We start from the raw sequence: 26,576 nt of genomic DNA on the forward strand, positions 1-26,576 counted from the left end.
CCCAAGCCTCTGTGGGGAGCCGCTGTGGCAGTGTTCAGGCGGCTCCCGGTCTATTGCAACGGGATGCCCGGCATCCCGCTTCCAAGATGGCAGCGCGCGCTTCTCCTGCGTTCTGAGCATGCGCGCCAGGATGGCCCCTTCCGGCTCATTGATGTCATCTCTGGGCGCCGGGTTGGAAGGGGTGTGGGCATTCTCACTCATTGGATTAGGCATTTTTGGGCCTAGGGGTTAAAAGGAGCCAAGGCGCGCTTTACAAATCGGCAGCAGGAGAAGGCAGCCAGCCTTGTAGCACACAGTGCTGTGCAGGATCTCTGTTTCCACCAGCATGTCGGAACCAGGTGATGCAGGGCGCGCCGACCCCATGGAGCCCTCGAGGCCCACAAGCCCGGTATTCGTCCTGAGGAGCGAGGAAGTTTGACTCTACTATGGGTGAGATTTATCCTCTCCTAATTAATTTTGGGTGTTTATTTTTGCTTTGTTATAGGTAGCAAAAACACCAAAGAAATCATCCGGAAAGACTAAACATAAAGAATGTGGAGGATGTAGAGTAGCATTAGCAGCCTCTTATATTAAACCACTATGCCAAGCTTGTATAGATAAGCTGGTTATGGAAGAGTCTCACAGCTTATCTAAAAAAATATTAAGGCCTTGGTACGGTGAGAAGTTAAATCTTCTATTAAAGCACTCGGTCAAAGTCGCCCAAGGTCTCCTGAAAGATCCACCTATAATAAGGACTCTGATTTGGATTTTTCTTGGGAGGATGAGGATAGAGAATCCGGCCAGGCCTTACAGATGATTTCTTCTCTTCAGATGAGTATTTAGCGGGGAGGGCACCTTTTCCACCGGAAGATACTGAGCCTTTACTTAAAGCCGTTAAAGCCACCATGCAATTAGAGGATGTAAAACAGCTATTATAAAAATATGGAAGCCCTTATCAGAAAAGAATGGAAAAATCCTGATAGAAAATTTTTCTCTCCTAATTCTGTAAAAAGAAAATATCCTTTTGAGGATTCGGTAGCGGGCGTCTGGGACAGAGCGACCACGGTAGATTCCCCGGTAGCTAAAATAGCCCAAAAAATCGGCTATACCTTTCGATGATTTAGGTTGCTTAGGAGATCCTCTAGATAAAAAGGCATACATTTATCTTAGATGAGCTTGGGAGTCTGCTTCAACAAGTCTTAGGCCGGCCATTGCCGCCTCTTGGGTTTCCTTAAGGCTTTGGTTAGATCAACAGGAGGTTCATATTAAGGAGACAGTACCTACAGAATAATTACTATCTTCCCTCCCTACTTTTGCTATAGCTGCAGATTTCCTGCCTTATGCTTCTACTGATGCAATCCATTTTTCTGCCAGAGCAGCTGCCAGATGGGTTATCTGGCTTAAATCGTGGAAGTGGGGTCCAGGGTCCAAGTTAGACTCTGCTCTCTTCCATGTGATGGTTCTCTAGGCTGTTTGATTCCTCGCTTGAGGACATCCTAGAGAGGGCCTCAGATAAAAAGAGGGGTTTCCCGGTTCTCAGAAAACATCCTTTTTTTGTAAATCCCAGGCCAGTTTTAAAAGAAGGGGTAGGCAGAGTGACAGGAGAGACAGGGAAAATTTTCCTAAAAGATCTTTTTTTTTTTTTTGTTCAAGCCCCAGGACAATAGACCAAAGGACAAACATGATGCCAGATGTCAGGTGGGGGGAAGACTATCTCAGTTTCTCCCAGCCTGGAGGTCCATTTCTTGGAACAAATGGATCCTAAGTGTAATTCCGGCTGGAATTCCTTTCTCATCCAGCAGATTTTTTTGCCCAGACATCGTGTCCCAAAAATCCGGAAAGAAGAAACACTTTAGAATTAGAAGTTTTCTCCCTCTTGGACAAAGGAGTTGTTTGTCCGGTTCCCGAAACAGAGATGGGCAAAGGGTTTTATTCCCGTCTATTTTTGGTAAAAAAAAAAAACAAATGGAACATTTAAAATGATTTTTAAACCTACAAAAATTTAACAAATCTCTGGTCTACAAAATCTTTTCTATGGAGACGATAAAATCAACTGTGGATCTCCTCTTCCAGGATTGCTGGATGGCAAGCTTGGATCTGGAAGATGCATATTACCATGTTCCAATCCATGCTTCCTCCCAAAAGTTTTTAAGAACAGCAGTCTGGGTCAGGGGAGATATACTGCATCTCCAATACAGAGCACTGCCCTTTGGGGTTTCTCAGGCTCCCAGAGTCTTTACCAAAGTAGTAGCAGAAGTAGCGGCCTTTGTATAACTGTCTGGAATTAGACTAGTGCCCTATCTGGACGATTTTCTAATAGTCTCTCAGTCAAAAGAGAAACTAAAAAAGGATATAAAATTCCTCTGCTCCACTTTATTTTCCATCCTAGATTTTTCAAACAAAAAAAAAATCATACCCGATTTTCCTTTTCAGGTTAGCATTTTCTTAGGAATTCAGCTGGACTCCCGTCTGCAAAGAAGTTTTCTTCCGCTTCCAAGGAAGAAGTCGATCAGGGAGCAAGTATGGTCAGTCTTCCTTTCTTACCAGTGTACTTTCAGGGAAGCAATGGTGGCACTCGGGAGATGACAGCAATTCCAGCAGTACCTTATGCATGGATCTGCTCCAGAGAGCTTCAGGCAAACATTCTAAAATCATGGAATGGCTCCCCTTATTCCTTGGATCAGAGTTTCCACCTTTCTTCAAAGACCAGACTCTCCCTGTTGTGGTGGACAATTCTGGAGAATCTATCCGCAGGGGTTCCATGGACGTTTCTGGACCCAGCTATAATTACCACAGACGCCAGCCCTTGGGGTTGGGAGGCCCACTCCCAGAACAGGTGCTGGCAGGGGAGATGGGACTTGAACACGAGAAAAGCATCCTCCAATTTCAAAGAGTTAAAGGCAGTAGAGATGGCACTGAAGTTGGCTATTCCAGAGGTAAAACACAGCAAGATTGTCTTTTATTCCGACAATTCTACGACAGTGGCCTACATAAACCGTCAAGGGGGAACTAGAGTCCCTTCCCTTTTACTTCGTCAGAAAATCTTTTATATAGTGGAGGGTAGAAGGCTTTTTATGTCGGCAGTGCATCTGAAGGGGAAGGAGAACGTCATAGCAGACTTCCTAAGTCGAGTCCCCTTTAAACAAGGGTAATGGTGTCTAAACAAAGAATTTTTTTTGCAAATAGTCCAGAAGTATGGTCTTCCCACAGTGGACCCTTTTTGCCTCAAGAGCCAACAGAATAGTAGAGAGGTTCTTCTCGCTCAACTATTTGGACAGCCTGTTAGCAATAGACTGGAGCCAGGAATTAGGGTATGCCTTCCCTCCATTTTGCCTTATTCCCCAGGTATTGAAGAAAATAGAAAGAGAGGGGGCCTCGGTTATCCTGATAGCTCCAATGTGGCCAAAGAGGTCCTGGTACTCCAGTCTGCTAAGGATGGCAGTAGAGCCTCCGTGGACTCTTTTTATTGAAGGAGTATCTCCTTTACCAGCGTCCGCTAGTCCATCCCAACCCAGAAATTCTCCATCTTTCGGTGTGGATTTTGAAAGGGAAGTTTGGTCTAGAACAGGATTATCCGCCAATGTAGTCTCCACTGTGCTGAAGAGTAGGAAGGTGGTTACCTCAATAAGATATAACAAAGTTTGGAATGGTTTTTTTCAGCCGCCTTAGTACAGGCGTGGCCAAAAGTTTTGAGAATGACACAAATATTAGTTTTCACAAAGTTTGCTGCTAAACTGCTTTTACATCTTTGTTTCAGTTGTTTCTGTGAAGTAGTGAAATATAATTACACGCACTTCCTACGTTTCAAAGGCTTTTATCGACAATTACATGACATTTATGCAAAGTGTCAGTATTTGCAGTGTTGGCCCTTCTTTTTTAGGACCTCTGCAATTCGACTGGGCATGCTCTCAATCAACTTCTGGGCCAATTCCTGACTGATAGCAACCCATTCTTTCATAATCACTTCTTGGAGTTTGTCAGAATTAGTGGGTTTTTGTTTGTCCACCCGCCTCTTGAGGATTGACCACAAGTTCTCAATGGGATTAAGATCTGGGGAGTTTCCAGGCCATGGACCCAAAATGTCAACGTTTTGGTCCCCGAGCCACTTAGTTATCACTTTTGCCTTATGGCACGGTGCTCCATCATGCTGGAAAATGCATTGTTCTTCACCAAACTGTTGTTGGATTGTTGGGAGAAGTTGCTGTTGGAGCGTGTTTTGGTACCATTCTTTATTCATGGCTGTGTTTTTTGGCAAAATTGTGAGTGAGCCCACTCCCTTGGATGAGAAGCAACCCCACACATGAATGGTCTCAGGATGCTTTACTGTTGGCATGACACAGGACTGATGGCAGCGCTCATCTTTTATTCTCCGGACAAGCCTTTTTCCAGATGCCCCAAACAATCGGAAAGAGGCTTCATCGGAGAATATGACTTTGCCCCAGACCTCAGCAGTCCATTCACCATACTTTCTGCAGAAGATCAATCTGTCCCTGATGGGTTTTTTTGAGAGAAGTGGCTTCTTTGCTGGCCTTCTTGACACCAGGCCATCTTCCAAAAGTCTTCGCCTCACTGTGCGTGCAGATGAGCTCACACCTGCCTGCTGACATTCCTGAGCAAGCTCTGCACTGGTGGCACTCTGATCCCGCAGCTGAATCCTCTTTAGGAGACGATCCTGGCGCTTGCTGGACTTTCTTGGATGAGCTGAAGCCTTCTTAACAAGAATTGAACCTCTTTCCTTGAAGTTCTTGATGATCCTATAAATTGTTGATTGACGTGCAATCTTAGTAGCCACAATATCCTTGCCTGTGAAGCCATTTTTATGCAACGCAATGATGGCTGCACGCGTTTCTTTGCAGGTCACCATGGTTAACAATGGAAGAACAATGATTTCAAGCATCACCCTCCTTTTAACGTGTCAAGTCTGCCATTTTAACCCAATCAGCCTGACATAATGATCTCCAGCCTTGTGCTCGTCAACATTCTCACCTGAGTTAACAAGACGATTACTGAAATGGTCTCAGCAGGTCCTTTAATGACAGCAATGAAATGCAGTGGAAAGTTTTTTTGGGGATTAAGTTAATTTTCATTGCAAAGAAGGACTATGCAATTCATCTGATCACTCTTCATAACATTCTGGAGTATATGCAAATTGCTATTATAAAAACTTAAGCAGCAACTTTACCAATTTCCAATATTTATCTAATTCTCAAAACTTTTGGCCACGACTGTACATAGCCCAGACCCCTGTAAGTCTCCCGAAATACCAAGCAGGGCTAGACAAAAATCTTAAAGCATCTACATTAAAAGTCCAGGTAGCTGCTTAGAGTTATTTCTTTGATTCCAGATTAGCAGATCATCCATGGATTAAAAGATTCTTGTCGGCAGCATCAAGAATGCACCCTTCTTTAAGACCCTTGTCTCCCCCCTGGGATTTAAATACTGTCCTTTCGGCCCCATCTCAAAAGCCATTTGAACAGTTAACTGTCAAAATGTTTACTTTCAAAATGGCCTTCCTTTTAGCTATAACATCTGCTAGGCGGGTTTCAGAAATTCAGGCTTTCAGATTCTCAGAGAAGTCAGGATGTGATTCTACCCTCCTTCTGTCCAAATCCAACTAGTCTGTTGTAAGAAAAATTCCATTGCCTTGACGTCAAAAGGGGTTTAATTCTTTTACCTAGACTCCACATCATCTTGGAGAATAGACGAGAATCTCCTTATTCAGTTTTGGGGTAAAGCTAGAGGTTGTAAAGCCTCTACTAGTGTTATAGCTAGATGGGTTAAGAATTATATTTCTCTGGCTTATTCTTCCCTTAGCCTAACTCCCCCTTTCTCTCTTGGGCGGAGAAAGCGGATGCGTCTCTGGCCCAGATATGCAGAGCTGCTACTTGGAGCTCTCCCTATACCTTTTTTAAACATTACAGACTACATCTTGAATCAGATGCACCCTTTAGGAGAAAAGTGCTACAAGCTGTAGTCCCCTCCCCCCCCCCGCCCCCCTTCCCTTCCATTAAATTCTTTATCCTATAGTTTATTCTCGCATGGGTGCCGTCATGGGTGAGGGGAAAACAATAATTACTCTTACCGGTAATTATTTTTCTTGAAACCCATGTCGGCACCCCCAAAAAAAAAATCCATATATGTATGTATATGTACATATATATACATACAGTAGCTGCAGAAGATATTAGAAGGATATAACTTACCAGATTGGTTCTCCTCTTTGCCACTTTGTGTGTTGGTTTCTGTTTTCAACCTTCTTTTTCTTGGTGCTTGGCACACCTCCGGAGGTCTGTTTATTAGAATCACTGAGGTGTGGTGGGGGTGTGAACCATTTTTTCTTCAGGTTTCCTGTCCTGGATGGGAGGTCCTAGTCTCATGGGTGCAATCATGGGTTTCAAGAAAAACATTTACCGGTAAGAGTAATTATTGTTTTCTAATTTCTCAAAATGGCAATAGTGTATATTGTATTTGGTGACATTTTAAGCACTTCCCTCTTCCTTACTCCACCATATGGCATATTTCATTTTTTGTACCAGTTATGATGCACATCTTTAATTATTTTAACTGAGTTTTCCAGTAGCTTAATATTGATGGGCTATCCTCAGGATAGGTCATCAATATCTGATGGTAAAGATCCGACTCTGGATATCCCTGGCGATCAGTTGTTTGAAAAGACCGCAGTGTTGTGGTGAGTGTAACGCCCTCTTCCTAGGTCAGTGTAGTCAAGTTCATTGGTCACATGGCTTATATGCAGCTCCGTCCCATTCAAGTGAATGGGCCTGGGCTGCATTACCAATCACAGCTACCATACAATGTACTATTATTATTATTACGCTATTCATTCCATGGCGCTTTGCATATGAAAAGGGGTACACATACATAATAAACAAGTACAATAAGCATGAACAAGACAAGTAAAAAAAATGGTACAGAAGGAGAGGACCGCAATGGCTTACAATCTACAATTATGTACTTGATATGCTGTGAGGAGGCTGCAGCACTTACCGGAGCACCACTGTCTCTTCAGTGAGCTGATCAGTGGGGGGTGCCAGGAGTAAAATCCCCACTGATCAGATGTTGATAGCCTATCCTAAGGATAGGCTATCAGTATTTAACTCCTGGTAAACCACTAAAGAATTTTACAAATCCTTGTAGCCATGCCAACATATATAGTCACTTTCACAGCCGTCAAAGTACTGTAGGTGTAAAAAATGGTCCGAAGATATATTGTGCTACATTACTCCCAATGAACTTGACTGAGGTGAATGGCCCCAAGGTATGCTTAAAACACAGTATTGAATGCACCCTAAAAGCCCTTTCACATGGCAGTTCTTGCATCCAGAATGTTGGCATAGACTCTGGGAGGCATTGCTGCAGTTCATGCAGCTGTTGGTTTGAAGCCACGACCATGCCAAAAAGAGACGTGTCTTCTTGGCACAGTGTCTGGACAGACACCACTTGAACCCGATGGCGGATGTCCACTTGCGGTTTAGTTCCATTTAGTGGAGCCAAGCTGTGAGCAGGACTGTGACATCTAAAGTAAACAACTGCGGCAATTTCTGCCGCAGAGTATGCACCGAATATTGACAGTCAATGTCTGCCATGTGAATGTACCACAAAACATTTATAATGAAATAGCTTTGGAGCAGATGAGGCCAAAAGTATCACCAGAACATGATTGTGCTTCGAATAATTTATTTTAGCAAATGAGATGACAAACATATGTAGGACTAGTAGGAACTCTACGGGACCATTATTCCCTTTTTTTTTTTTTTTTTTTTTTTTTTTAAGCTTATTGTTCTACTTCGTACTGGTTTACAGTTAGATTGTTAAAAATATTGCCAGTCTGCCCAGTCAATCTTCTGATCGTTTAAATAATAGTCTTGCATCCATGTGGTGGGACGAAGTAATAATGTCTGGTCTGTTAGTTGCTATGAAATGGACTTTTGAATGTGTCTTCCTTCCCATACATTGTGAGGAGGATATAGCTATAGAACACAGATATTATACAGATGGGTTATGGTTGACTGCTCAATATCTTTCATTGAATGGCATTACCATGCATTAGACATCCTAATAGCTTGTGCTTTGTTAAAGTTTGGTGTTTTGTTCTTGTGCTTCACAGATGAATCAGCAGATGAGTGGGATGAGCCTGAATGGTGCAAGCAATGTGATGGCTTTTGGTCAGCCGGCAAACACAGTTGGAGCAGGATGGTCTGGAAACGCCGCTGGTCAGACTCTAAGCACACAGCTCTGGAAATGAGAAAAGCCAGCAAACACACAATAAAGAGGATCCTCTCGACATTCCTTGCTTCAATGCACACATGCCCCTTGTTTTAAACATGTATATACTCTTCTTTCCCTTCCCAATGTCCATAAAATGAGCCTATCTGCTCACCTTTGTCAGTTTGAGTCAATTGGGTTTGATAGTTATGGAGTAGAAGGTACATTCACATATCAGCAGTTTTCCATAATCTGTGATTTTTAACTAATGTTTCTGAACGAATGTGTTTTTTGTGCAATGGTTTTAAAGGAAATATATCAAAGGGTTATTTAAGGGTACTGGGTATCATGTTAGTAATTGCAAATTTTCAGTGTCACCTTCAGCCACCTCCTTACTTATCCTTACAAAGAAACTATAGTCATATTGAAGTATATTTAATCATGCAAATTGTAAGTGTATCATTGGGAATCATTTGTGTATCTCTTTTGGATGTACATCTATCAATAGTTGTGATGTAGTTGATGGTGTCCTAAACAAAGAACACCATAACGGAGAGAAACATAAGCCTGGACAGGAGGGTCTGTGATGTGTTGTGAGGCAATGTAATACACCACTGGGTTTTCATGGAAGATACATTGCATGCATTCTCTCCCCTCCTTACAGCCCTCATTGACTTGAAGTGAACAGTAGAAGTTTCTTCAGGGCAAGTACATCCAGGATTATGTCAATTGGGTTTTACATTTTAAGGTGCCTAGTATTGAAGAAATGTTTCCTTTCATGTATTAATCTATAAGCATACAGATTGTTTGTATTTCATGTAGCCTCAAAGGGCTAGGGTATATTACTTAATACTGACATGGAAAATGGCTAAACTGAGTGCTGTACTCCCGTAAGTGGAATCCTCTATATATTGTGTTATGGAAGCTTTACTTTCGTTTGGGTAGGGCAAAGATCAACACCCCTCAGGTTACTCTGTTGGGATGCCTCTTAGCATTACTGAAAATCCAGTTGAAAAAAAACTGTGGTATGGAACATGCAAACCATATACAAAGAAACATGTGGTAAAAAGTCCAAAATATTCTGAGATTCTTCTCTGTATCTCTGTAACTTGAGGCTTCACCTAAAGGCCAACATATCATCAGGGTAAGCTGAAGAATGGCAGCTTCTTCATTATCTCTTGAAGTCCACAGCTATGGATCCATGGGTAATTCTTTCTCCAGGACGCTACAAAATGGCATTTGATGATCATACCTCAATTTTAATTGTATCCTGAAGACGCTTGGGCTCATTTGCTAGGTTGACCTTTTCTGTTCGAGTGTGCCACACAAGAACCTGTAATGAAATTGTACAAACCAGTTATTATCTTGTGATATGCTGCTTTTGCAAAGAAACAAAACTTCCATTCTATAAAGCTATGTGGATGAGTATGTTTTACTTGTTTACTTTCTCCTCTGAAGCATTATGTAATAGGTCCTCTACCCTAGGGGTCATTAGAGATCTCACCTAGAACCTTTTTTATGAGGACTTGTCAGTGCTCTTTATTTATCTATTATAGGTTCCTGTTACAAAATGCAGTGGTTGACATACAACTTTATTTTGCCCCATCACCTTTATACATACTCAAGACCATCAAGAAAAAACTGACAATTTTCTGATTTTAAGTTAGAGCCAGAATGATCAGCTTGTAATTTGCTCCACAGATTGACCTGGTATTATTTTTACTTCTGATTTCTAAAGGTTTTAATTTTATATTTTTTTTCCTCCATTTGTCTTATTTATAGTCAGAGCAGAATCTCCAAAAAACAGATTTTTAGTTTTAATTTTGTTTCATTTTATCAGGTCGGTCTGGAGTACACACACACTATGTTAATATCAGTGCTTCTCTTGACTCTTGGGAAGTTGTAACTGGTGTGTGTATATATAGCTGTGGAATAGTAGCACAGTTCCTCATCAAAGTATGACTTGATTCAGTTCTGAACTTACATGTCTTGTCCCTCTGTCATTTTTAGAGGTATGGATTGGATGTAGTATTACATAAACTATGATGAACAAGGTATCTGCAGAAAAAAATAAAAATTCTAATGTTGCAATTCAGTATTACCTTGGTGCAGTTGTTTGCTTTGGGCTCCAGTTCTTGTACTGTCGTGATCTGTTTTAAAAAATCTGATTCCTGCATTCCTGGCTGGGAGCCTCGGCGTTTAAACACAGCTTTAGGACTTGAAAGAATCACTTGAAGACTCACAGCAAACCCTGAAAGTGAACACAGAGATCGGAACATTATTATTTGATCAAAAAATAAAAATAAAAAGACCTTCAGTGTCATTGTAAGAGGTCTGAAGAGAGGGAAATTACTTTTGCTGCTATAATTTTAAGAGTCAGCTCTGCATAGAGTTTTTACAACTTGGTTGAAGGTACAAGAAGTCCTCTCTGAAGATTTTGGTGTGGTTCTGCTTAAGAACCGAATAAGCACCATACTAACTGCAATACCTACATACCATAATTTAAAAAAATCACTATACTTTCACACAATATCCTTTAATTTACTAGAGAAATGGTGTCAATAGCAAATTTTTATATTGATTTAAGTTTAAAAATATGCCTGCATCCACCTGAAAAAGCTGAAACGTCATGGCCTCTAGCGGTCTCACTTACACCATAGCTGCAGTCCACTGCCTGTTAGGGCCCATGGACATGAACATGTGTTGGCCGTGCCGAATATTGCAGCCAGCAAAGAGCGGATCCGCAATACATTGGCACCTGCCGCGTGCGCACCGTATCACAGATGCGAACCCATTCCTTGAAATGGGTCCAAAATCTGGAACACACAGAGCGGAAGGCCACAGAAGCACTACAGAGCTCTTTCGTGGCATTTCGTCCATGCCTCCTTAGCCCGATAGAAGCACTGCCTATACACTGCTTTTGAAGAGCTGAGAGCTGTGTATCGAAGTCTAATCTCTCCCTCCTTATCGGCTTTCTGAGCTCCATAGAGGAAAACAAACATAGTGGGGAGTAAGGTCATTGCATACTGTACTGGTAGAAGGGAGACTTTCTGATTCTGAGAGAATTGCATCTTGCTGTCCAGCTGAAACGGGTAACAATATGGCTGAAAGAGACTTTAGGAAAGTCCAAACATAACTGCTCCTTCACAATTATGATTGTACAAAGAAGCACAGCCATTGCCCAAACTTTCTTTTCCGTTAAACTCAGGTAGGCTTTAAGTTAGTAAATATCTGTGTTTCATGTAAATTCAAATCTGTTAAATATTCAATTTAGTTGTCTTCATACTCTTCTGAGGTTTCCTATAACTTAATTTACACGACAAACTAACTTAAAGTTCTAAACACTTATCAACCTTCAATCAAGGGAATGCTAATATTTGTTGAAATTCATCTCCAAACTTGCCTCCGAGCATATATAGACTCAATGTATGCTGTGCCCCTTTAAGTTACATTGAATTGTAAATGTTTTTCTACAAAATTATTTTTCTACTGAACTTTGTCTAGAATACCATGTTTGTAGATGTTGACGAGTATTTGATTCTGAGGTGCTGCTCCCATCATGCTTTTCTACTATGTTTATTGTATGCATTGGGAAAATTCCTTACATGCAAAACATGACAATAGAGCTCCATTGCAAGACAGAGACCAAAAGACTGCCCTATTTGCCTCCATCTAGGTGATATACATGTATACCACCAAGTAAAAAAGGATTGAACAGCATAGAAGACTATGCCATTCCATACAACCATAGCATAATAGCCTATAGTTGCCAGAGGACACTGATGGCATCAGTCACAGGCATCCGTTAAAGGGGTTCTGCAGTTTGTTTAAACTGATGATCTATCCTCTGAATAGGTCAGCATCTGATCGGCGGGGGTCCGACACCTGGGACCTCCGCCGATCAGCTGTTTGAGAAGGAAGCGGCGCTGCTGGAGCGCCGTTGTCTTCTCAAACAGCTGATCGGCGGGGGTCCCGGGTGTCGGACCCCCGCCGATCAGTTGCTGATGATCTATCCGGAGGATAGATCATCAGTTTATACAAACTGCAGAACCCCTTCAAGCATATATACCATAGTAAGCTACAGTGATGTAGTTGTAAATATATGGAAAGTTCACTGGGCAGGGTACTGTTCAGTTGACAGAGCTCTTAGGACATTTTAGAGTGACTGCTGCTGCCTCAGCCCTCCCCTTCCCCTTGCAATGTGGGGCTATACAGCACAGTAGAAGATAGGACAAGGAGTCAAACCTCACAGCCTGGTTGCCTTGTCTATGGTGTCCAGTTGCAGCCTTTTCTTCATCATGGCTTATAACAAATGTCTCCCAGGAAGACTGTTTTCTTCATGGGGGTTTTACTGCAGGCACCTGTGAAGGGGCAAGGTGGTGCTGTGCAGGCTGGAAAGGACAGATCCACAGCAGCGCAAGCTTCAATCTGAACTAAAGAAACATTGGCTGCAAAATTGTATCTCCTTCAAAGCCAGTCTGCAGCTGCTGATCTCTCCTTTTCCTTGGTAGATTCTAATGCTGCCTGCCTCAGTCTTGCAGAAGATACAGTAGGTCCACTTCCTCTTCCCCTCCTATTCATGGTTGTCCCTTGCAGCACCCTTTTCATGGCTGTACTCTGGCCGGGTGTCATTACATACACCTACAGTGCAACCAAAAGCCTGAACTGTTCAAAGGATAGTCTCCTGCCTGTGAAGAAGCAGTCACAACATATCGGATTGGACACTTATACAGTTGGGATATGCTACCGACTTCCATTGGAGGTACTGTACTTGGGAGTGCTCCTGATGTATACTTCCCAACATGTGGATTTAAACCCCTAGCCTTACTGTTATGTGCCCACTTTATAAGATAGCTAGTTCTAAGGCGAATACATGACTTAACACCTGTGTTTCCCAATTTGTGGCTTTTGAACTACAAAGTTGTCCATGTACATTAGACGTATGTTGTCCAAACTGACCAACTTTTTATAATGGGAGAAAGATGGCTCTGGCATGTTGGACTTCAATATGACCAATACTTTTGTTTTGAGCCATAAGATGAGCTGTTTGCTAAAGGTGTCTGGCAATACCTTTTCCTCTTCCATTCACCACACATACTGTACATGCTTGGCTCAGCATGCATATGTATGAGGCGATCAGGAGACATTCTGTAGCTATCTTGTGTCTGAAGTGCTCAAAAGCGATGAGTATCCATTTAATGTATGAATGCTGTTAGGCTTAACGGCACGCCATGTATCTGCTGGCACCCTCCATCATCATACTGCCATCGTGCCACTGAAAAGAGTCCCCTGATTGAACCCTTATCACCTGGATGGACAATAATTTTTATTTAACTTGGGACTAGCATCTTTTTCAACATTTACCTCCACTGTGACTTAGATCTGGATTCCCTACACAGGATTGTCTGGCATCGATACGCAATATTTTTGCATTAAGGCAGTGTTCTTGTATTTGGGGTAATATCAGGAATGAACCAGTATAACAGGGCACAGCCACCGATAAGTGAGACCGCCCCTTTCGGTGCGATTACTCCACTTTTAGGCAGGGAAAGTGTAGATCATTAGGGACAGTTCCCCTACTGCCTAAAAGCCGAATTTTTATTTCTACTCTTTTTCTCCTGGATGAACAAGAAAGTATAAAGCAACAGCACAGCTGTTATCTACATTTGTCTACCATTAGGAGAGAATAAGAGATGGTCTTAGGCCCTACTCATGGAGGTCAACTGTATCAAGAATAACCACTAATGTGGAAAAAGTATTAATATCTACCATTGTTGGATTAGTCCTAAGTCTCCATATAGTATCTGGATTTATTGTTTGTTTATTTCATGTGGGATTTTAAAGAATGCAATTAAAGGTTATTTTTTTTTAAGGGGTAATTTACTATTTCAGTGACATAGGCTTAACTGCACCCACAATTGAGGAAGCAGTAAGAATAGACACATCTATCTCTTTAATCTTTTATGTCTTTAAGTAGAGAATCTAGTAAAAATACAAAACAAAGTAGAAGAGAGTAGAACATTAGAACGTTTTTCCATTAGACTTTAGACTAAACACTTCTTCTCAAATAAATCCCATTAAAGAATAGATCTTGGTATTCCATGATATAAAAAAAAAAAAACATCTCAAGCAATATAGTTAAAATATACGATGTAAAAAAATAAAAATTTGTATTCATAAAAACCCTGCGGCACAACTGGTGTTCTGTGTCATGCTTAGACAATGGGATTTGATTCAGAGTCAAGCATCACCCCCTCAGGCCCTGATTTTGTCATTCAACACAATGTTCTTTACAGTCACGAAATGTTTTTTTTTTTTTTTCATAGGTCTTCATCTAAGGCAGAAAGGGAATGTATCGCTTTTTTACTTATTAAATTATATTGATAAATTATTATTTTTTTCTGATATTTTTTTTGAATGTTCTGTTCATGATGATGGGGGCATCTGTTACCTAAGCTCTTGTTAACAGTATTTAGCAAGATGCTTTACAACATCCACATGAACAGTAGTTACCTGTAAACTGTAGACAACTTGTTGACTTCTGTGGGAGAGTGTTGCAGGCTTGCTCTGTGACCTGTGTAGATGTCATTGTGCAGGGAGGGGAAGGAGGTGAGCTGTAACCATCATTTATTGTGAATGGTATCATCCTGTGTTAGCTGTATCTAGATGTTACCTCTATTGTAATTTTAACTATGATAACAATTAGATAATTTCTACAGAAAAGAACTGTCAGGGTATTATGACACACTGGCCAGAATGAAAATGGTAAGATTTCAGGATTTTTTTTTTTTTTTTTTTATATAATAGCATATACACTGTGCGAAAGGCATTGCTAAAATTTTTAATTTAACCACTTAAGGACCACAGGTTTATACCCCCCTAGTGACCAGGCCCTTTTTTACAAATCGGCACTTCACAACTTTAACGGTTTATTGCTCGGTCATGCAACTTGGCACCCAAATAAATTTTACCTCCTTTTCTTCTCACAAATACAGCTTTCTTTTGGTGGTATTTGATTGCTGCATTCATTTTTCTGATCTTAATCAAAATAGACCGCAATTTTCTCAAAAAAAGTGTATTTTTAACTTTTTCTGGTAAAATTGTTCAAATATAATTACATTTCTATACAAGTTTGTGTCAGAATTTATTGTGCTACATGTCTTTGATAAAAAAAAAATCCAATAAGTGTATATTTATTGGTTTGCGCAAAAGTTATAGCGTTTACAAACTATGGTATAAAAATGTGATTTTCCGCATTTTGAAGCAGCTCTGACTTTCTGAGCACCTGTCATGTTTCTTGAGGTGCTAGAATGCCAGGATAGTATAAATACCCCCCAAATGACCCCATTTTAGAAAGAAGACACCCCAAAGTATTCACGGAGGGGCATGGTGAGTTCATGTATGATTTAATTTTTTTTCACAAGTTAGCGGAAAATGACACTTTCTGAGGAAAAAAAAAATATATAAAGTTTCAATTTCTGCTAACCTCTGGCAAAAAAAATAAAAAATCTCCCACGGACTCACTATGCCCCTCAGTGAATACCTTGGGGTGTCTTCTTTCCGAAATGGGGTCATTTGTGGGGTGTGTTTACTGTTCTGGCATTTTGGGCGGGGCTAAATTGTGAGCAACCCTGTAAAGCCTAAAGGTACTCGTTGGACTTTCGGCCCCTTTATGCACCTAGGCTGCAAAAAGTGTCACACATGTGGTATCACCATACTCAGAAGAAGTAGGGCAATGTGTTTTGGGGTGTATTTTTACATATACCCATGCTGGGTGATAGAAGTATCTCTGTATATTGACAACTTTGTATAAAAAAAAAGTAAAAAGTTGTCATTTACAGAGATATTTCTCACACAGTATGGGTATATGAAAAAATACACCCCAAAACACATTGCCCTACTTCTTCTTAGTACGGCGATACCACATGTGTGACACTTTTTTGCAGCCTAGGGGCACAAAGGGGCCGAAAGTCCAACGAGTACCTTTTAGGAGGGCATTTTTCCAGACTACTTCTCACGCTTTAGGGCCCCTAAAATGCCAGGGCAGTATAAATATCCCACATGTGACCCCATTTTGGAAAGAAGACACCCCAAGGTATTCTGTGAGGGGCATGGCGAGTTCATAGAAGATTTTATTTTTTGGCACAAGTTAGGCTACTTTCACACCTGCGTTAGGTGCGGATCCGTCTGGTATCTGCACAGACGGAGCCGCACCTATAATGCAAACGCTTCGATCCGTTCAGAACGGATCCGTTTGCATTACCATAATAATCAGTTTGATAAACCATGATAATGCAAACGGATCCGTTTTGATTTTACATTGAAAGTCAATGGGGGACGGATCCGTTTGAAAATTGAGCCATATAGTGTCATCTTCAAACGGATCCGTCCCCATTGACTTACATTGTAAGTCTGGACGGATCCGTTTGCCTCCGCACGGCCAGGCGGACACCCGAACGCTGCAAGCTGCATTCAGGGGTCCGCCTGCTGAGCGGAGCGGAGGACAAACGGTGCCAAACTGATGCATTCTGAGCGGATCCGCATCCACTCAGAATGCATAAGGGCTGGACGGATCCGTTCGGGGCCGCTTGTGAGAGCCTTCAAACGGAACTCACAAGCGGAGCCCCGAACGCTAGTGTGAAAGTAGCCTAAGCGGAAAATTGATTTATTTTAATTTTTTTTCTCACAAAGTCTCCCTTTCCGCTAACCTGTGACAAAAAGTTCAATCTTTCATGGACTCAATATGCCCCTCAGCGAATACCTTGGGGTGTCTTCTTTCCAAAATGGGGTCATTTGTGGGGTGTTTGTACTGCCCTGGCATTTGAGGGCCTCCGCAATCATTACATGTATGGCCAGCATTAGGAGTTTCTGCTATTCTCCTTAGGCCTCATGCACACGACCGTTGTTTGGGTCCGCATCCGAGCCGCCGTTTTGGCGGCTCGGATGCGGACCCATTCATTTCAATGGGGGCGCAAAAGATGCCGACAGCACTCCGTGTGCTGACCGCATCCATGGCTCCGTTCCGCGGCCCCGCTAAAAAAAATATAAAATGTCCTATTCTTGTCCGCGTTTTGCGGGCAAGAATAGGCATTTATATTGCCGGCGCCCATTCCGTTCCGCAAATTGCGGAAGTCAACACGGGCGCCTTCTGTTTTTTCCGGCCTGCAAAAAACGGCACGGTTGTGTGCATGAGGCCTTATATTGAGCATACGGGTAATGAGATTTTTTTTTTTTCGTTCAGCCTCTGGGCTGAAAGAAAAAATTAACGGCACAGATTTCTTCATTCGCTCAATGTGGATAAAAAAAAATCTCTGCCCGAAAATGTGCAAACAAAAAAGCTGTGATCGCTAATAAAGATCCAAAAAGCTCAAAAGTGATCTTTATAGCGCCGCAGCGATTTTACGGTGTTTTTGCAGTGATCAGAAAAAAAAAATTCTGTCACTGCGGTGGGGCGGACTGAACGCAAGTGTGTGCACAAGATCAGGAGCACACTGCGTTTTTTGTAGAGCCTAAGGTGACCCTAATGTACTGATATAGATCTGATTGCGATCAGTCTTGATTACTTACAGATACTATATAGTACTAGTGCTGATTAGCGACAGCGATGACGCTAATTAGTGACTGCGGTGGGCTGGGCGCTAACTACCTAACAAGTAGCTAACTAACTGGTGGTGATAAGGGACCCTTAGGCCCCATTCACACGTCCGCAATTCTGTTCCGCATTTTGCATAACTGAATTGCGGACCCATTAATTTCTATGGGGACAGACTTTGTCCCGCTCTGATCCGGAATTGCGGATCTGCACTTCCGTGTCCGCAAAAATATGGAACATGTCCTATTCTTGTCCGCAATTGCAGACAAGAAAAAGCATTTTCTATATAGTTCTGGCAATGTGCGGATCTGCAAAATGCGGAAAGCACATTGCCGATGCCAAAACACATACGGACGTCTGAATAGAGCCTTACAGGGGGGCGATCAATGACAGGGGGGTGATCAGGGGTTAATAAGTGACGGGGGGGGGGGGGGGGGGGGGTGGGGTGCTTGGTGCTACTTACAGAGCTGCCTGTGTCCTCTGGTGGTCGATCCAAGCAAAAGGGACCACCAGAGGACCAGGTAGAAGGTATATCAGATGCTGTTAACAAAACAGCGTCTAATATACCTTTCTGATGTTAAAAAAATCGCATCTACAGCCTGCCAGCGAATGATCGTTGCTGGCAGGCTGTAGTTCAACTTGTTTACTGCGCGTTCACAGGAAATCTCTGCTCACACGAGATGATGCCAATAGGCGTCGCTGAGCCTGAGAGAGCCGCTGCCTGGACGCCTATCGGCGTTACGTGTGCGTCAAGTGGTTAAAAGTTTGGTTTGAACATTAGGTCATTTTTTGTTGACTCAATCCCTTTCTTCCAAACTGAGCAATAATTCTGATAGGTTTAATCTAGATGGTATTTCCATACAGTTTTCTGGAATGCTTTTATTAAAAACTAAACATATTGAGTAAATTGCCTAACAAGTCAAGGACAGTATATGAGACTTTTTCAAAGGAATTTACACCTTTCAGAATTAGCTATAAAGGATTGAACATAATAGCAAACATTATCAGATTTGTGCTGGTTGGTTCTTGAAGTATTTTTAGCTTCAGTCTCTGGCAGGTTATTCTTTAAGAAGGAAGGAGTTAAATATTTTCTGTAGCAATCATGGTTTTGCAGAATAAGCAACACATGTCACCCACATAGCATCTTGCAGTAACATCATCCTACTATCAATTAAATAAAGCCTTCTGTATATTTCAGTTCTGTATGGCTGCAGAAGGAAACCTACAGGAATCATACATTCCAGTGCCTTCACCATTGCATTGTTCAAGTGAATAGGACAAAGCTGTAATACCCCGCATATTGTGTGTGTGTGTGTGTGTCGGTGTGTCGGTTGGTCGTAGTTTTATTCTGGCTGCCTCTCTGCATGTTTGCCGTGCTGCCGCCGGAACTCCGACCCGCCCCCATTATAGTCAATAGGGCTGGAGTGGTAGTCTGTGGCACGCGTGCACTAGCGGCAGCACAGATCCGACAGGCTGTTCACCCACTGGAACAGCCTGCCGGAATTTCTTGCCGCTAGTGTGAAAGTAGCCTAAGTATCTACATAATGAGATCCAGTTGCTCATCGTCTGTCTGCAGTGCTGTTCGCCTGAGCTGCATTTATTTTTTATTTTTTTATAAATAATGACAGGCAGGAGATTTGTGATTTAGCTTGCCGCCTCCTGTATATTTCTGTGCATATACAGGTGAACAGTATGCTCAAGAGGGTGGTGGTAGAGAGAGTAATGTCAGCTGATACAGAAATCAAACCACATCTAGACATTGCAAAATAAGGGCCCAAGGAGAGTGAAGAGTTTTACAGTCCTTACTAGAGATTAGCGAATCGAAGTTGACAAAGTGGAATTCGATCCGAATTTCAGGAAAAATTTAATTCGCACCAAATCCGAATTTCCTCACACTTTGTGGTAACGAATCGCATTTTTTTTTTTACTAAAATCGCTGCTGCACATGTTAGGACATGGAGCAATAAACTCTGGGAACAAGGGATCACCCACAATGCCATGCATGCAGCCAATCAGCAGCTAGCCAGCCCCTGTGATGTCACCACCCTATAAATAGCCTCAGCCATTTAGGATTCAGCCGTTTTCCATTGTACTTAGTGCAGGGAAAGGCGTGGTAGGAAAGGCTTTAAAACTTTTTTTGGGCTGAATAGAAGTTCAGGGAAAGATCATTTGAAGTGTAGGAAGGAATTATTCCACACTATAAAAGGAGAACAGGGTCCAAAAGGGCTTATTAGCCATTCAGCGGTGCAGTTATATGTTCTAAAGCATTTTTGGTGGCGTATTAGTGGGGGGGGGGAATGCTTGTTAGCCGTTGTGCGGTGAAGTGACAAAATTACAGCCTTCAGACAGAGAAGTGACAGGCCAGGTCCTGCACAGAGGAGGGGCATAGTCCTAAAGCAGTGTAAGGGGCCATGGCAGCAGGGGTCACTTTCTGGCCTGAGCTCCTGGTGTCATCTAGCGGTCGTGTCTTGACCAGCAACCCAGCGGTGCTTTAATGGTTGTCTCGGTCATCCACTTTGTCCCAAGTGACATCAGACACCCCTAGTCAAGATTTGGTTGGTTCGTCAGACACAACCCTTAGTTGGCAAGGCCTGGGAGCAGGCCCTGTGCCCTCACCTGTCCTCAACCTGCCTCTGTCCTTTTCTGTTCCCTCAGCCAGACAAGTATTATATGCTATGCACTCAGCTCCACTATACAGCGAGGACGAGCTACTAGAGGATAGTCAACAGCTACTGCCCAGCCAAGATCTGGAGAAGACATCCGCCACTTCCTCTGGTAGGCTGGCAGGTAGTGATGAGGAAAGTGGCGTGGGAGTTGGTGTTGCGAACGGTCAGGCTCCTGGCTCAGAGACCGTTGACGAGGACATCAGTAAGACGGTGCAGACAGTACTCGATGATGATGTAGCCAATCGCAATTGAGAGCCGGATGACAAAGGGGCTTCATCATCGGGAGAAGAGGGTGGCAGCTTGCGTGTGAGGCAGCGGTGGAGCCAGCAAGTTGGTAGCGTGGCAGCAGCGGGAGGGCAGGAGCCAAACATGCTGGGGGTAGACCACCCGCTTCGCAGGAGCCTACTTGCCCGGAAAGTAGTGGTGCAGGGGTTCACGGAGGCAACACCCATAGCAGTCAGTCAGTGCGGAGTGTTGGGGGTAAAATCACCTGGCAGTTATTTATTAGGCCGCCGGAGGAGGTGAACATGGCCATTTGCCGAATCTGTGGGCAGAAGGTGAAGCGTGGCCAGGGTGCCAACATTATGTTGGCACCACGGCCCTGTGTCAACATAAGCAGCGTCACCATATAGTGTCCTGGGAGAACTGGCTCCGATTTGGTTGTCCAGCCTGCCGCAGCAACCTTTGCATCACCCAGTGGCATGCACTCGATTTCAGGCAATTAAGGCTCCACCACCTTAGCCGAAGGGGGCTGTCTGTCCTTCCCATCATAGACCGATCCTGATGCTACTGCTCCTCCTACTCCTCGTCACTCATTTCATTAGCAGTCAATCACTGAAGCGATTGCCAAGAGACAGCAATACGCGTGTGGTCATCCTATGGTGCAGAAGGTGAACATGCTCCTGGCCAAGTTGCTGGTACTGCAGTCCCTCCTTTTCCAAGTGGTGGACTGCATCTTTCAGTGAAATGATGGCTTGTGCCGAGCCGAGGTGGAGAGTCCCAAGCCGTCATTTCTTTGCCAAAAAGGCAGTACCAGCCCTGCACAAATATGTAGAACAGAAGGTGGGCCAGTCCTTGAGCCTGTCGGTGTCTACCAAAGTGCACAGCAGCGCCGACTTATGGAGCTATAACTACGGTCAGGGACAATATATGCCCTTTACGGCCTACTGGGTGAATTTGGTTCCTGCCCAGCCACACCAGCAACTTGGCCAGATGACGCAGCTTCCGCCTCCACGTTCTCACTCTGTTGGTCCTGCGACAATGTCCACCTCTGCCTCCCTTTTTACCACTGTGTCCTCAGCCTCCACTGCAGGGGAAATTCACAGTGCTCCTCCAGCATACCACATGTGCAGGGCATGGTGGTGTCATGCTGTTCTACACCTCGTTTGCCCAGGGGAGGAACTGCTCCATGTCCTTCATCAAGAAATCGAATCCTGGCTTTCTCTGCAACAAATAAAAATCGGAACCATGGTGACCGACAACAGGAAGAACATGGTGGCGGTGCTGCACCAAGGAGGGGTGAGCCATGCGCCATGCATGGGTGCATGTGTTCAATCTACAGGGTGGGCCATTTATATGGATACACCTTAATAAAATGGGAATGGTTGGTGATATTAACTTCCTGTTTGTGGCACATTAGTATATGTGAGGGGGGAAACTTTTCAAGATGGGTGGTGACCATGGCGGCCATTTTGAAGTCGGCCATTTTGAATCCAACTTTTGTTTTTTTAATAGGAAGAGGGTCATTTGACACATCAAACTTATTGGGAATTTCACAGGAAAAACAATGGTGTGCTTGGTTTTAACGTAACTTTATTCTTTCATGAGTTATTTACAAGTTTCTGACCACTTACAAAATGTGTTCAATGTGCTGCCCATTGTGTTGGATTGTCAATGCAACCCTCTTCTCCCACTTTTCACACACTGATAGCAACACCGCAGGAGAAATGCTAGCACAGGCTTCCAGTATCCGTAGTTTCAGGTGCTGCACATCTCGTATCTTCACAGCATAGACGATTGCCTTCAGATGATACGAGATGTGCAGCACCTGAAACTACGGATACTGGAAGCCTGTGCTAGCATTTCTCCTGCGGTGTTGCTATCAGTGTGTGAAGAGTGGGAGAAAAGGGTTGCATTGACCAGCCAACACAATGAGCAGCACATTGAACACATTTTGTAAGTGGTCAGAAACTTGTAAATAACTCATGAAAGAATAAAGTTACATTAAAACCAAGCACACCATTGTTTTTCTTGTGAAATTCCCAATAAGTTTGATGTGTCAAATGACCATCTTCCTATTGAAAAAACAAAAGTTGGATTCAAAATGGCAGACTTCATAATGGCCGCCATGGTCACCACCCATCTTGAAAAGTTTCCTCTCTCACATATACTAATGTGCCACAAACAGGAAGTTAATATCCCCAACCATTCCCATTTTATTAAGGTGTATCCATATAACTGGCCCACCCTGTAGTTGTCGACCGGTTCCTGAAGTCTTCCACCCATCTGCAAGACATCCTAAAAATGGCCAGGAAACTTTGCATGCACTTCAGCCACTCGTACACCGCCAAGCACACCCTCCTTGAGCGGCAGAACGGCATCCCCCAACATAGGCTGATATGCGACGTTTCCACCTGTTGGAATTCCACCTTCCAAATGTTGGACCGACTATACGAACAGAGAAAGGCTCTAAATGATTTCTTGATGATCCAAATGGACAGGAGTACTCCACTGTGTAACTTAGATGTTAGCCACTGGCAGCTCATGCGTGCCATTTGCTCAGGCCCTTTGAGAATGCCACGTTATTTGTTAGTCGCCAGGACTACGAGATGAACAACGTCCTTCCACTGCTTCATATCCTGGAACAGATGCTGATAAATTTGCCTGTTCAGGGGACTGGAAACGTGGTGTCTACATCTCACAGCCACATGAGCTCTGTGGGGGCTGAACTGGATGAGGAGGAGTACATTGGTGTACAAGCAATGTGTAGCGAAATGGCTGTTTTTTCTACACAGGTGACAGGAGAGGAGGAGCAGGATCGAGAGGTAGATGAGGAAGACGAGGCAGATAACCCAGGCACACTGTGGCAGAATGCAGTGGAGATGGAGGCGGGAGTCCTTCCGAGTCACTTGCGCAAACTGACCGCTGCATGCTCACTTGCTTTTGTAGTGACAGCCAAATTGTCACCATTCGGCAGAGGGATGACTTCTGGCTCTCCACCTTGTTGGACCCTTGCTACCAGTCCAAAATTGGGGCCTTTTTTTTTTACACCCGCTAAGAGGGAGGACAAACTGAACTACCATAGAGACAGTTGACATAGTCAGTTGGCCGTTGCCTATCTGCACCATCGTCCATCCTCCTGCAGGTCTGACTGGGGGGGTCCTCTGCGCTCTCTTTCCACTGCTGTGGTGGGATGGGGGGGTAGGAGCAGTACCAGCTCCATCAGCAGCAGCTTGAGTCTAGAGTCGCTGATAAGCAGAGCAGCTTTCTTCATCAGCCTAGTGAAGAAACTATTCACCAGCAGCAGCTAGACCTGGAGCAGAACCTGAATCAGCAGGTGGTGGCATACTTGGACAGCACCCTGCCACCCCACATTAAAGATCTGCTGGACTACTTGGCAGCCAAACTGGATTTGTGGCAGCAACTGGCTGAGTTTGCCCTGGAAAAGCTGTCCTGCCTGGCCAGTAGTGTGGTATCAGAGCGGGTGTTTAGTGCGGCGGGGGGCATATTTACCCCAAGGAGAACTCGCCTGTCCACCCAAAATGTGGAGAGACTGACCTTTGTCTGACCACCGCTGACGATGGTGGGTGTAGGAAGGAGCACTTGACATCAAATGGGTGGCATCATCAGAATAATAGCAGAGGCAGGTAGCCAGAAGAAACCGATCTTTTGTCAAGGTTTGGGTGAGGCAGCATGGATGATCTAATCTGATGCATCAGGCATTGGTGGGTGGAATTCCTGGCTGATCCATGCCTGATTCATCTTGATTGCCACCCACCTCCCCACTCTGTCACTGGGTCTCTCTGTTGTCTCCTGATGCTGCTACCACCTCACCACTCAGGTCTCCTCATGCTGCTATTGCCACCTCCACACTATGTCATTATGCCACTCTGTGGCCTCCTCATGCTGCTGATGCTGCCGCCTCCACACTATGTCACCTTGCCACTCTGTGGTCTCCTCATGCTGCTACCTCCACACTGTCACCTTGCCACTCTGTGGCCTTATGCTGCTGTCAACTCACAACTATGTCGTTGTGCCACTCTGTGACCTCCTAATGCTGCTTTTACCTCCACACTGTTACCTTGACACACTGTGGCCTCCTCATGCTGATTCTTCCTCCCTACCAGGGCCGTTTAAAGGAATTTGGGGGCCCCAAGCAAAATAGACATGGAGGCCCCCCCCTCCACGCCCTCCCCACCTTACGCATGCAAAGCCTACAGGAACCACAGTATAGCCATACAGTTTAAGTTCACCCACACTTTATATAAATAAAAAAGGAGGTTTACAGTGCAAATACTGCTGTTGCATTTAATGTGCATGAGATTTGAACATTTTCAACAAATGTCCTACTTACTCTCCCCCTCCCTGTTTTTTTTTTTTTTTTTACTCCCTACCCTACCTTAGATAAGTTCCTAAGTTAATTCAGTCCTCCGGCTCCTTCCCTGGACCCTGTAGCGTGGCCGAGCTCCTCGCTCTCTACCTCCAGTCCTGGCTGTCACTCAGTGCGGCCGGGAACCGCGTGGTACAGGTCAGGAGATTCAGTTTCCTGTTCCCGGCCGCAGCCGGACTAAAAGGAAGTGAGCACTCAGTGTACACTTCCTGGCAGTCCGGCCGGGAACAGGAAACTGAATCTCCTGTTCCTGTACCGCGCGGTACCCGGCCGGACTGAGTGACAGCCAGGAGGTAGAGGAGGAGAGCTCGGCCACGCTACAGAGCAGCAGTCAGCAGAGGAGGAACTCGGGAGGTAACCAGGAGTGCTGCAGCCGCCTGAGGCTCTCTATAGAGCGGTCAGGCGGCTGCAGCCTTAAAGGAAGCAAAACAAGCACTGGCTCTGTTTGGCCCCGGGCCAGCTCGGGCCCCAAGCAATTGCTTGTTTTGCCTGTCTGTTAACGACGGGCCTGCTCCCTACTGTTACCCTGACACTCTGTGGCCTCCTCATGCTTCTGCCAACTCACAACTCTGTCTCTGGGCCACTGTGGTCTCCTCATGCTGCTGCCACCTCCACACTTTGTCATTGTGCCACTCTGTGGCCTCCTCATGCTGCTGCTGCCACCTGCTCACTGTCACCTTGCCACTCAGTGGTCTCCTCATGCTGCTGCTGCCACCTCCATACTATATAACCTTGCCACTCTATGGCCTCCTTATCCTGCTGCCAACTCACAACTGTGTCCCTGGGCCACTCTGTGGCCTCCTCATGCTGCTGCCACCTCCACACTATGTCATTGTGCAACTCTGTGGTCTCCTCATGCTGCTGCCACTGGGTGGGAGTGGGTACTGAGTGGGTACAAAACACAGAAGACATGCAAACATTCTATTCACGTATCATCTCCGTTCTGGATCCACTCTTGTTTTTTTGGGGGGGCTTTAGCAATACTGATGGATTATTGACCAAATGCTTACCGAGTGAAGGCGGATGCTCAACAGACAGGATCCGATTTTTTGGGGTTATTGTTCTAACGGATCAGAGGAAGGGCAAAATAATTAGTGACATCAACACAAACTTACTGCTGACACACTCACCACTGTGTCAGGGGGGCTCTACTAATCGTTTAATAGAACAGGTTCTGTAGACATCTATGTGGAATCAGCTGACAGTGTAAAAGGAGTGCACTTCTTCTTGACGCGAACATTGACCTCTAAGGCTGAGTTCACACTTGAGTTATTTAGTCAGTTTTGGCCCCATAATTGTCCAAATAAGTGAGGTGTGCAGTGATTCTGAGAGCGACGCCTGTTATCTGCGTGTCATACTGACTCACAGTATTGGTTCGCTACCACAGCAGACTCCCTATGCGTGTTACTGCAAGGCACAGTGTTCTAAACCACTATACAGGCTCTCTGCAGCCAGGAAATAGCAGCTTTTTAAGGCGATTCGCCACAATTAAATTTGGATCAAATAT

General features: G+C 44.2%; 2 protein-coding genes across 3 annotated transcripts in view; one reads left to right on the forward strand and one right to left on the reverse strand.

Annotated features, from left to right (window-relative positions):
* Positions 1–8,605, forward strand: part of SMAP1 (small ArfGAP 1) — a 237,132-nt gene extending 228,527 nt beyond the window's left edge. For both annotated transcript variants that reach the window (XM_040428637.1, XM_040428638.1), the window contains one exon: positions 8,105–8,605. In XM_040428637.1, coding sequence (XP_040284571.1) covers positions 8,105–8,242 — 138 coding nt within the window. In that variant the 3' untranslated portion in view covers positions 8,243–8,605. The remainder of the gene's footprint in view (positions 1–8,104) is intronic.
* The window catches only part of B3GAT2 (beta-1,3-glucuronyltransferase 2), a 304,820-nt gene continuing 286,733 nt past the window's right edge, over positions 8,490–26,576 (reverse strand). The window contains exons 3-4 of the mRNA XM_040428639.1: positions 10,305–10,453; positions 8,490–9,535 (exon numbers count right to left, since the gene is read on the reverse strand). Coding sequence (XP_040284573.1) covers positions 9,449–9,535; positions 10,305–10,453 — 236 coding nt within the window. The 3' untranslated portion in view covers positions 8,490–9,448. The remainder of the gene's footprint in view (positions 9,536–10,304; positions 10,454–26,576) is intronic.

This window comes from Bufo bufo, chromosome 4, assembly GCF_905171765.1.
Source record: "Bufo bufo chromosome 4, aBufBuf1.1, whole genome shotgun sequence".
In the NCBI taxonomy this organism is placed as follows: Eukaryota; Metazoa; Chordata; class Amphibia; order Anura; family Bufonidae; genus Bufo; species Bufo bufo.